The sequence below is a fragment of the Oncorhynchus gorbuscha genome, linkage group LG08 (assembly GCF_021184085.1).
Source record: "Oncorhynchus gorbuscha isolate QuinsamMale2020 ecotype Even-year linkage group LG08, OgorEven_v1.0, whole genome shotgun sequence".
NCBI lineage: Eukaryota > Metazoa > Chordata > Actinopteri > Salmoniformes > Salmonidae > Oncorhynchus > Oncorhynchus gorbuscha.
In genome coordinates this window covers 13,950,665-13,963,120 of record NC_060180.1, presented here as the reverse complement: position 1 = coordinate 13,963,120, position 12,456 = coordinate 13,950,665, and the positions used below count along the sequence as shown (strand labels likewise).

General features: G+C 42.3%; 1 protein-coding gene and 1 pseudogene across 1 annotated transcript; both read right to left on the bottom strand.

The window, feature by feature from the left end:
* Positions 1-551: 551 nt before the first annotated feature.
* On the bottom strand, positions 552-1,669 carry LOC124042252 (annotated as a pseudogene).
* On the bottom strand, positions 1,462-11,413 carry LOC124041225 (BRISC complex subunit Abraxas 2-like). Its single transcript, XM_046358573.1, has 9 exons — positions 11,257-11,413; positions 10,360-10,450; positions 8,662-8,698; positions 8,238-8,304; positions 7,915-8,105; positions 5,236-5,355; positions 5,054-5,138; positions 4,447-4,564; positions 1,462-4,205 (listed from the first exon to the last, which is right to left on the bottom strand). Exons 1-9 carry the CDS (start codon positions 11,326-11,328, stop codon positions 3,649-3,651), a joined length of 1,338 nt encoding a protein of 445 aa, XP_046214529.1. The 5' UTR covers positions 11,329-11,413; the 3' UTR covers positions 1,462-3,648.
* Positions 11,414-12,456: the final 1,043 nt, after the last annotated feature.

Below are 12,456 nucleotides of genomic sequence, written 5' to 3'. Positions count from 1 at the left end.
ACGGGCGCCGGCCAAATGTTCTCTGCCACTATGCAGATTAGATAGGAAATTCTCTTGAACAACTTGAAATGACTTTAAAAATAGTTTTATAGCAATAAATACAATATGGATAAAATATATATTGCTCTTATGATTTCCTTAAAAAATACATGCAATCTAATATATCAAATGTTCTACTCTTGAGCTCCTGTTCCTATTACAGAATATTAGCTCAAAAGTATTGTGACGCTCCTGCAGTACTGGCATTGTGTGCTCGATTGTATACACCTGTCTGTAACGGGTATGGTTGAAATAGCAGAATACACTAATTTGAAGGGGTGACCACATTTGTAGATATAGTGTAGCACAGGATAGACATATTACAACTAATCTCAGCTGTCACTATACTCTATTGTTTTCCATCGAGTTGGGACGATTGACAAGGTACAGTGTTGTAAAAGTAACAGGCCTTTGTGTAGAAACACAATTTAGTGAATTACAAATACTAATTGTGAGACTAAATGTCATGGCAGCATATATTTATATTTTATTTGGTTAACAAAACAGGCATGATGTTAATGTAGGAACTAGGAAGTTATAAAGGTTTTAAAGTTATAGGCAGATCCCACACCTTTGTAAACTCGCACTGTATTTTCAAACATGAAGAGAAATTGGATTCACTTGAAGGTGTCATCCTCTTTTTAATGACACCACTGAGGTAACCATATAATAAACATGTCACCTCTTTTTTTAATCAGAATCTCAATCCCACCTGAAGTCTTGCCCCACCATCTCATTGAATTTGATATTAAAAGGCCAATAAAAAAGTTCAAGAGCTGCTCAATGACTTCCCTGTCCATCTTCGCATGGGTTCTACCCTTGGACTTGCCAAGGCAGCGGGGCTGGCTGCTGCTCTCTTGTTTCTTCAGGCAAGGGAAGTCTTTGGTTCGGTTGAAGTGCTTGTCTGTGATGATGCATTTGAGAACCAAGAAGTCCTAGATGCAGCCCAGCTACCCCGCCGGGTCCGTGATCAGCCGCTCACAAAGTGGATCTGGGGGAGGTGAATGTACTGCAACCAGTTCTCTAGGTGGGCGGATGTACATCCCTACGCAGATAGCATTCTATGAGGTGTCTACCATACCCTGGCTTCGGTTCTGGAAGGCCAACTCCTCGAAGGTGGGCATGTCCGGCTTCATGGACAGAGTGTGTGTGTAGTCTGAAATGGCTCTGGTGACTGGGTTACGCACCACCCCAATCAGCTTGGTGTTGGGGGACATACTGGTGATGCATCTGGGAATATCTAAAAAACAGAACAGTACCGGCACCCAAAACAGTACCGGCACCCAAAACGAGTACCTTCACGTATTTCAGTCCAAGCCAAGTGAGAGATGTGAATTGCTATCAGTTGGTCTTTCAGGACAACCCTCGGCTCTGGTCTCAAAAGTGGGCAGAAAGTGAGAACAAATGACTCTGCAAACCAAATAAGCATGTCTCTTTTATTATTACAACCCACTTAAGAACCAAGTGACCAAAAGAACTTGGCCTTTTCCTGTCCCACCGACCTTACAGACATGAGTGATGTGATGGGACTTTGTACTTAAGGGAGAAGTTACAGGCTCTCAGGGGCCACTTCTAGCTAGGGTCCAAACCATGTTATTAAAGACCCTTCTCTCCTGCCAGCCACTTCCATCGCGACTGAGATTCTCATAAATAAGTGCTGTTTGAATGCTACAACCTCCTATATACTGCACAGTGTACATTCATTATTGATGACTTTTTCTTAACTCCCATTGTTGATTCAAGTGCTCAAGTGGAAACCACTCCTTTCTCATTATAATCTTTTGTGGGACTTGGTTGTTCAGTAATTAATATTTTCTAAAACAAATTAGAGTACCAGTCCACCAAGCTATGAGTTGACATTATACAGTAATGCTGAGTGATGAAGGAAAGCAAGTTGACCCTAAGGCAGAAAGAGCAACATACACTGTGGGCTGCACATGGGAAAAGCTATATACACAAGGCTTGGATAACACTGCAGGGTGAAGGATAATCTGCCCACAATTGGAACAACCTTTCTTCTTTCCAGTCGCTTGCATTGTGCGTGTAGTAACGAGCCGGTGTAACTGCCAAAATGGAAGGCACTGGACTCTGAATTGAGGTCATTTTTGTCACATTATCAAGGTCCATACACATTTAGCCCAATCAGCTTTGAGAGTGTGAGGTCTATTGGTGTTGACAAGACAGTCAGGAGATGTCTTGTTCCAAGGCTGTAACATATAGCTACAGGGGGAAACCGTTCCCTCAGAATTACCTTGGGGGAAGCCATTCTAGTCAGTTTCAGCACTCCGCAGAAATGGAGACGACCAGCAGTGTAAGGACATGAGATGAAAGAAGCAGACAGGTTAATGTCGATGCACAGTTTTCTTGTTAAGTGGTAGCTCTGATGCAGCAGCAAGGTCTGGTTAGTAAAGCTAGAGTACGTTGTGTTTTCTCCCCGTCAACACCATACAATCCACAAAAGCTGAGCTAGCTCAGCTCAGGTGATCAAAGCATACTTCTCAAGTGGCACAACTGAACAGCATTGGTAAAGCACAATAACGAAATCCTCTAAATGTGTTATGTGCAGCAAAGCGCATAGTTGTTTCAGTGTTAAGAAAAATGAGACATTGAGTAACATTAATTAGGGATACTGCGAGAATCTGTTTTTTATAGTCACCCATAGTCAGATGAAATCGTAGATACCATTTTTCGTATGCAAGTGTACCTGTTGACTTCTCGTCTTTGCGCTAACTTTAGTTAGCATTGGCTCGTGAAACTAACTTCCTTCATACTGCATGCAGAGGTGCATCTACGAATTATTCTGACTGGGTCATAGCTGTTATTTTGTCCTAAAAATTAATATAAACACAAATTACAGTAGTGGCGAAGTAAAACTGAATCTAGAATCTTTGTCATCTAAATAGGCATAAAATCCATTGATTGTTAAAGGAAATTAGATCCTAATAAAGACAGCTCAAAGTAGAGTATCATAACTGTGCAGACTAATGAAATTATAGCTTACGCATACATATATTACTTCTTTGTAATAAGCAAAAAAAAAGAAAAAGGCAAGACAAAAAAAGAACCACTCACCTGTCTCACTAAAAAGAAAAGTTTGAAGGCCACAGAACATTTTCCCTTTGCTTGTCTTAAATAAATTGTTAAAAGGCAAACATAGTGCAAGAGGTAATGGTACAATTGGATGCTCAAAGTTGATGATGCAGATGTGACGCAGCATGATCCAGGACGAGCGGAGTGGGTCTATCCATTCAGAGAGGTCGGACAAACCGGTTGGCGTTTATTCAGTTATAAAGTAATCAGTCCCTAAATCAAACACATTCATTGGAGGCAGCCAGGCTCCAACTGACTATCTTTACCCCTCTAGACAGAAAAGTATAGCCCATGAAGCATGACATTACCCCCCAGAATGGTTATCAAACTAAAAGCGAACAGAAATACACATGCCTTTTATTTTCCGGGTTGGCGCTTCCTCTGTAATATAGAAGACTACTCTCATTGATTGGTTGGGATGCCATCGTCTCCCAGTGTGTCAGTTAATTGTGTCCCCATGGCTGGCGTCTACGAAGTCTGTGAGCCAAGGACTGAGGCATCACCGTCTGGACTGAGGCATCACCGTCTGGACTGAGGCATCACCGTCTGGACTGAGGCATCACCGTCTGGACTGAGGGCGGCTGGGCGGCCCGCAGCCAACGCACTGGCAGTAACCGGGGGAAACTGTGCCACCTCGCTCACAAGGTTCTCATACTCACTGCTGTCCTCATCAACATCATCATCATCCTCCTCCTCCTCATCATCCTCTTGCCCTGCAGCCTGTCTGTCCAGGGAGTCAGAGCTGGATCCGTCTCCGTTCCCCAGGTAGGGTGTACTGGGGCTAGGAGCAGGGCTGGGGTTCAGACCCAGAGGACTGGGAGAAGGGTGGCCTGGAGAGCCCACAGCCTGGGGACGGGGAAGCAGCGCAGCACTGGTAGGGGAGGACAAGGAGGGGAGGAGCGAGTCATCCTGCAAGGAGAGGAGGTCTGCGTAGGAAGGGGGGTTTGCAGAGGGACCTAGCCGCTCGGGGGTAGATGGGGTGTGAAAGATCACCCTGGACAGGAGGGAGGTCTCCGGGGGCTCAGAGTTCTCCTCAGGAGTAGGACATTGCTCAGGGTTCTGCGCCTCCTGGAGTCCTAAAGTACAGGAATAGGCATCCAGGCTAAGATTAAACGGGGATTCAATGCCAAACTAAATACGTCCTGGTTTGTTGTTGCCCCCCCCCCATCTTAAATAAAGAAATTGTATTTGCTTAATACCACGTAAAACACCTCCCCAGAAATGGTTACAGGGAATGGATAGTTGATTCAAGAATCAATGTCATGAGAGAATGGGATGGCCAGAGCAGTCAAATTCAAACCCAATTAAGTAACATACTTCTCTCCTCCTCTGCGGATTTTTGTTTCCTGAGAGCAATTTGCTGTTTGAGTTTGTTCACCTCCTCCTGGAATTTCTCTTTCACGCGTTCATTCTGCTCAACCTCTCCACATACAGCCTGAAAAAGCCAAGAAAAAGCTATCAAGAATCATATCACTATTTATCTAAAAAAATATATAAAAACGCAACATCAACAACAATTTCAAAGATTTGATTGAGTTACAGTTCATATAAGGAAATAAATACATTAGGCCCTAATCTATGGATTTCACATGACTGGGCAGGGGTGCAGTCAATGGTTGGCCTATGAGGACATAGGCCCACCCACTTGGGAGCCAGACCAACCTGCTGGGGAACCAGCACCCAGCCAATCAGAATACATTTTTCCCCACAGAAGGGCTTTATTACAGACAGAAATACTCCTCCGCAAGTAATACATTTTAGAATAACGCTGTAACGTAAGAAAATGTGGAAAAAGTCAAGGGGTCTGAATACTTTCCGAATGCACTTTAGCCATGGGGTCAACCAAAACACCACATTGCTGTTAATCCAAGTATAGATGTGACTTGAAGGGTATGAATAGGACATTTGCAGGCAGTCAACTCACTTGCACTCTATCTTGTAGTGCACCGTAGACTTGAAAAATTGTTCTGATATCCTTCATCACACCATCTTTATCAAAGAATTCAGCCCTGCAAAACATACGGTACATCCCATTTCCATCAACACATGATCCTCAATACTAAAAAAGAAACTACTTGACAGGGCCTACATGTGGGAGACACTCACCCGTGCTCTTTGATGACCTTGGCATAGTTGAGTGAGGTGTTGGGGACAGAGGAGACTTTGTATTCCTGCTGGCTGGTGGTGCCCAGGTTGGGGATGTGGAGGGTCACCCTTTGGTTGTACCTGCTTGGTGGAACCAGAGTTAGCCTGATAACACACTACAGGCAGTCTAGCCCAAAAGACCCTTAAAGCTCAGACACACTGGTTGGATTGTCAAAAGTTAGCTTGCTGACAGTACTTAGCACCTCTGAACAGAGTGTCGGCAGTCAATATATTTTGTGTTCACACAGCAAAGACCTTGGAAGTCGGTAGCCACTCAGCCTTGTTAAAATACTCCAAACCAGAAGGTGGCAGTAGTGTTGTTTGGCAATGCATATCCGTGCATATTGCATATGTTCTAAATTCCAAACAATCTGTGCTAATGTTGCTATTTTGTAGAAAGCCCTTGTTGATACTAGCCAGACGGCCACAGCTAAATAACAAAGAAAGAAATGTAATTCAATCTCCATAATCCTGTACTGCCAGTGCCAGACCATAGCTAAATGTTTGGGGTAGCTGCCTCCCGATCTGGAGACCGGAGTATGGGCTAGTGGGCGTGTGGAAAGTAAAGGGGTGGGCGTGTGGAAAGTAAAGGGGTGGGCGTGTGGAAAGGAAAGTGGTGGGCGTGTGGAAAGGAAAGTGGTGGGCGTGTGGAAAGGAAAGTGGTGGGCGTGTGGAAAGGAAAGTGGTGGGCGTGTTGAAAGGAAAGTGGTGGGCATGTGGAAAGGAGTGGACTTGTTGAAAAGAAAGTGGTGGGCGTGTGGAAAGGAGTGGGCTTGTTGAAAAGAAAGTGGTGGGCGTGTGGAAGGGAGTGGGCGTGTTGAAAGGAAAGTGGTGGGAGTGTGGAAAGGAGTGGGCGTGTGGAAAGGAAAGTGGTGGGTGTGTGGAAACACCTACTCATTCAAAGGTTTTTCTTTAATTGTACTATTTGAAGTTTTTGAATATTAGTGAAGACATCAAAACTATGAAATAACACATATGGAGTCTTACGGCTTGGGGGTAGAAGTTGTTAAAGAACCTTTTGGTCCTAGACATTATTTGGTGCATTTTTCCCCATATTCCATCCTGTTCGCTTTATTTTTATAATATATTACACTTGATCTTTCTTAAATAGGTTCCTCCAAAATGGGTGTACTCTGTTGCTTCATGTGTTGTATGAGTGTTCTTACTGTGACTGTCTGTGATACTCACTACTAGGAAGCTACTTCACATGACAGAAGATCTCCAGGAAGAGGGTTGGGCAGCACTGCTATACAGTATGTTTCAATCATATTGGGCTGTAACTACCCATACTTGAAATGTTTAGATAGCTAGCTAACATTAGCATATTCACTAGCTAGCACAAGCAGCAGTTCCATGGAAACTAGCTAAACCATTATAATATCAATCATACAGTGGTTAGCTAGCTTGGAAGACTTATTTAGTGTTGTATGCATTGTGTCTGTGCACTTAGCTAGCTACCATCCCATAGCCTAAATTGTAAATGAAGTGTGACTGGCTCATCTGTGGATTTAGCCTACGGAGAAAATGCCCAACTTATTATGATGTTGTTGTTTTTTTGTGGGGGGTTGGGGGCTCCCCCACATGGGGGTTTGTGTTCTCTGATTGGCTCAAAGTCAAGTTGTTGGCCACTGACGAGCATTGTGATTCTATAAGTAGAATCGGAATGTTCGTCACTACCGGGTCGGCATGCAGCAGGTACCGCTCGTTCTAGCAAGAGAAGGAACAGCCTCCCTGTGATAAGTACCAATCGGCAGTGAGATTCTCGGTATGTTTCATGCTTCACCCATTGATGGCTGGTCCCCTTTAACTTGTATGTAGGGCAGCAAAATTTTACTACATTGCTTTGATTGATACTCAGATCCAATGGATCTTGTTGAGAGTTCAGAAGCTGTAAAAATCTGCTGATGTAGGGTGCCACCCACACACACAATCCCTCCAGGCCTCGAGCAACCCACTCTGAGCCCTCAAGCCACGGACAGAGAAGCATTTAAGTACCCCAGTTTGAGTCCAACACACAAGCCTTTAATCCCTACTGACAGACCTCCCGCTGGGCAGTCCATCTGACCCTACATATAGAATGGCCAGACCATAAATAGTTGTTTAATCCATGTGTGATTTATCTGAACGGTCATTCTATAAATGATATGCCTATGCACCCGAGGTGCTTCCACAACTAGCAACCATTAAGGCTCAAAGGAGAGGCCACTAGTGTTCTCCTCCTCTGTGGATTCTGTGCCACTGACAACAGCTGTGTCCTTCTGTTGCCTCAGTAGGAGGTGAAAATTAAGGGCCACTTTCAAATTACAGATTCAGATTTTAGTTTCCCCTTGTGCGGACAGTGAGTCAGTTCAAAAAACGAAATTATTATTCATTCCAAGCTGGCACCTCTTGCAGACTGAAGGCAACAGAGCTGCACTTGATGGACCCGAGCTCTGATTCGCCTCCCACACACAATGACCTGGCTGCATAGGGTGAGCAACAGCGTGGGAATGAACACAGAGGAGGGAGGCTTAACAGTCAACTTCATGAACAGTGTTGGTCTGTATGTGTGGATTGTTCAGCATCACCAATATATGCACCAGCCTGTTTATGCATGCTGTTTGGTACAGTGTGCATATAGCTGTGCGTGGGTAGTCCTACCTGCGGTTGGGTCTGAACAGCACATACTCCAGTGCGTGTGTGGAGTTGTTAGCTGTGGAGATGAAGCTGAAGAGGAGGAAGACTAGGTCAGGTACGCCCAGGAGCTGGGTCAGCTGCTTGTGGATGATCTGTTCCCTGAACGACATCTGCTGCTGCGTGTTCCTCCTGAACCTGTACCAGCCGATGACATTCTACACAGGGGGGGGGGTCAAGTTCAAGAGGGTCATTAAGTGTTTAAGCTACATGTACAGACTGATCGCTAGATACTCCTGTTCAATAATGCTACTAATGCACATACAAATAGGCCTATAATAAATACTCACTTTGTGTCTGTCTTTAAGAATTCTGTTAAGATTCTCATCATTGACTTTTCCAGCATAATCATAAAAACTGGTGGGGAGATTAACAAAAAATATCAATTTCCGCATAGTAGGTCTGCATTACTCAAGACTTCTGGTGGGGTGGGGCCACCTGCTGTTCACTGACAATTACATCCCTAATTTGTTGAATGAAAGTACTGTACGGTATTTGGCCTACAACGTGCATGATCAAGACAAAGCTTGCTCTCAGATTGGAGAATACATTTATGAAATATATCACTAGTCTAGGCGAATTATATTTGAGCCCATAACTTTAGTTTGCACATAAACCAAGCAGTCATTTGAAAAACAGTTTTATGAAAAATAATGTCACAAAATGTCTAAGGACAACAAATTCCATAGAATTTTAAATAACATAAAATCTTACCTAAATAGCTGTGCACAAGGTTCATGATTATGGACTTCTGTTTTTAAAAAGAACACAGCAAATACATGGTTATTAAACTTATATATAATGTTAGTCTATGGCATCCTACCGCTTTAAAAGGTGTAATCTGCAGTTTGAACAATAAAGTGGCCACACCGCCAACGATTTGGTAAACAGCGGAGGGATGGGGCTGGAGAAATGTAACCACTCAGACATGGACAGAGCTATGGATACATGGACTGGCCATCCATGATATGAACATTATAGCTTTAACCATGTTTTGAGGCTATACAGGGTTTGTTTGTTAACAATGTAAATGTAAACAAAGGAGTAAACAAGCTCATATTTTGGGTTCTGATGGGTACGAATGTTGAACTAAGGATATGGGACATAAGTCAATAAGTATATATCATGAATTTAAACATCTGAAAATGGATGTAGCAACAGAAGATTGTCCCTTTTTTTATCGTTGAGACAACTACAATTCTAAGACTTTAGCCTACAGTCTATTGTGTACAAATCCCATTTCCCAGAGACTAGCTACATAATATATTGAACAGCTGCTGTGAAGGACCCACTATAAGCAGAAAAAAACTATGAGACACTCCTTTTAATCGGAAACCTGACAGTCCAGTTTGACAGAATTCCACAGTAGCACGGAGCATATTCAGTCAAGACAAGCCTGGAAACAAATAGGTTGGTTCCTTTGAGTTGAGTTCCCACATGTCAAAGAGTTAAGCTATCCGAGGCCTAGCTCTCGAAAACCCTTCTTATACGTATGTTTTCAGCAGTTACATTTGCCCATATTTGGCTCCACGTGAACTACAATAACAACACTGTTTTAACGTTTAGAAAAGTTGGTTTTCGAAACATGCTGATATGCCCCTTATGTTTCATATCTGCGAGAAAGAATCTTTCAAATAAAAAAATTAACACATACTGTAGCAGTTTTGCACAGATCAACAAGCTCTGTGTGCCTCCAGTTGATGAACTAGACTTCCTTCCTTGTTAGCTTACACACAAGATTTCAGAGCATGCTAGATAACTAATTAGCCCAGGTGGCCACCTACATCTTCAGTCTGTCTTCCGTAAACAAGCGATGTAACATGGAGATTTGGCCGTGTCGGAACACTAACCCAACCCTATAAAAAGGTGTGTATTAAGTTAAAGCTGCACTATGCAGAAATCGCTCCACCATTTCCTGGTTGCTAAAATTCAAATAGTTTGCCTAATTTCAGTTAATGTGACAAAACAAGCAAGTATAGTGTAGCGAATCATTGTACTATCTAAACTGCGGTGAAATATATTTTCCATAACCAAAAATATAGTATTTTCAGCTGTTTGAAATAAAAGATACACAAATGAATCTTAAGAATGGAAAGTATAGAAATAGTGCAGATCTACCACTTCTTAGACTTGCGTTCAATGAGAATGACAGATTTATAACTAATTTCTTCGTAAATTTAGTCAGCTCACCCAAAAAGTTCAATATTCCAGCTTTAACATTTTGTTTTTTGAAAATGATTTCTTGCTGATACGAATGATATGTTCCTTATGTTTCCAAAAACGTACCGCAAGCAATGCGTATCAATTTGTTGAGCAAGCAAGCTCTTAACAAAACTCCCCTGGTTAGAATATACTATTGTCAATAGGTGCTAAAGCAGTTCACTTCTATGAATGGGGAATCCAAGGTCTTACCTACTACTTGGAGGAGTTCAGCACTGCTGATCTGTGTATCACTGATGCTGACAGTTTCCTCTTGCCTTACTTCTCCTAAAAGGAAGCCCTCCTGTAGGAGCAAAAAGTTGTTTCTAATGACAAAACGTGGCAGAAAGGCAACTACTAATACTACAATTATACAACAAATACTGTTTGAGGCCTGACACTTATCAAGCTCTGGCTACAGACAGTCAAAACAAGTCATGTGTCAAATGTCAGGTGAAACAGCAGCATCGACTCTCAACTCTGTTTGCTAACAGGTGTCAATCCAGTTTTCTATCAAATGGTAAACAAAAACTGTTGTGGCTTGAATGCACGCTGATTGACTTGATTATTGTTTATAAGCTTATCAGAATTCACATCCTAGTTGTGGTGACAGTGCTAGAAAATTACTTCACAATACTTTACTTTTCAGAAAAATTAATCTAACATTTAGCAAGATATGTTGTACATTAGCTAGCTAGCTAACATAGCGCGGAAAAACAAAACAAATCTCAGCTCTACCTTTCTGATGACATAGCAACTCTGTGACGTTAGCCAGCTAGCTAATTTGTAATGTTTAATGTGTATGTAATGTGATGCAATTGCACATTTTCGTAATATCGTTATCCAACTAACTAGCTAGCTAGCTACATATAACTACATCAGTGTTGTAAAGTCGACACCACTGAAAGTCCACCCTAAGTATTAGACTAGTTAGCAAATGTCTTGCTGTAGTGATGGCACGTAGCTAGCGAACGTTAGCTAGCAACAGGAAGATGACACTGGGAAACCCAGAGTTTATGCCCGAGAATAAAGTCCAAATATACACCCAAGTTGCAATTAAACAAATGTATGCACTCTCTCCTAATTCATTTAAATGTCCCCGGTACTTACATGATCAGAGTTGCTGTTAGCGCTGTGATAACACACAGAACTAAAAGTATAGCCCGAAATGGAAGCCGCCATGATGGAAACATCCCCATCTATCCCACCACCCACTGCGTTTGCACGCACGCTCCTCTCCGCGTAAACATCCCGGGGAAACTTCTCTTTGGGTGTATGATTTGGTGTGTATTATTATATCGATAGCGCAGATAGCTTACTTTACGCGGACTAACTATTAATCGAATTTAAAACATACATAATATGTGCACATGAAAGTTGATGAATACGTTGTCATTGTGAATGCGTTTGTTACTTTGATAGTTGTTTTAGTTTATACAGTATTTTTTAACTGGGATGATGCGTACCAGAGGGAATTGCAGATATTTAAAGACATTAGAGACGTGAGATAAGGTATAGTCATTATGTGTATATATTGTTCTGTGCAGCCCTATCAACTTTGGATCGGGTGTTTTCAGAAGGGTCGAACAGGAATTTGCCTTACAAACCTTTACGTTCATTTTGCCTGCAACACTTTGCACCGGTGAACTACCTACTACAGTATCCAGCTACAAAGGACACATTATGGTCACAAAGTTGCTACAGTTGTCATTGTTCTGTACTGTGCCCCATCTCTATTTCCCAAGGTTTCGAGAAGAGAGTATGGACCGTGTGCTGCGGGTGGATGGAAAAAGAGGAAAACACAGAAATCTCTGTCATACTTGATATTGGCAAGGGGAATGGCATCCTCTTAATTGAGCTGGTAGGCTTTGAACTCAAATGTAAAGGTGTGTAATTACTATGATGTAAAAATGCCAAATAGGCCTACACACCTGTAGCATATATGACAACATTAGCTTGTATCTTTGCATGACATATTCTTTATGCATTCAGATTTTCCACAGGAATAGATACTTCTGTAGCCTCTGTAGAACTTCAAGAAATGTACTGCAGATAGAAGACTTGTCTAATGTGGAAGTCAAGGTAAGTCCTACCTGCTGTGTGTGTAGAAATGCTAATCATTACTGTAACAGCTGTAACTGCTGTTTCACAGTACAGTAACAGGCTAATAGCTTTGTTATCACATAGTAATAATAATAATAATAATATATGCCATTTAGCAGACGCTTTTATCCAAAGCGACTTACAGTCATGTGTGCATACATTCTACGTATGGGTGGTCCCGGGGATCGAACCCACTACCCTGGCGTT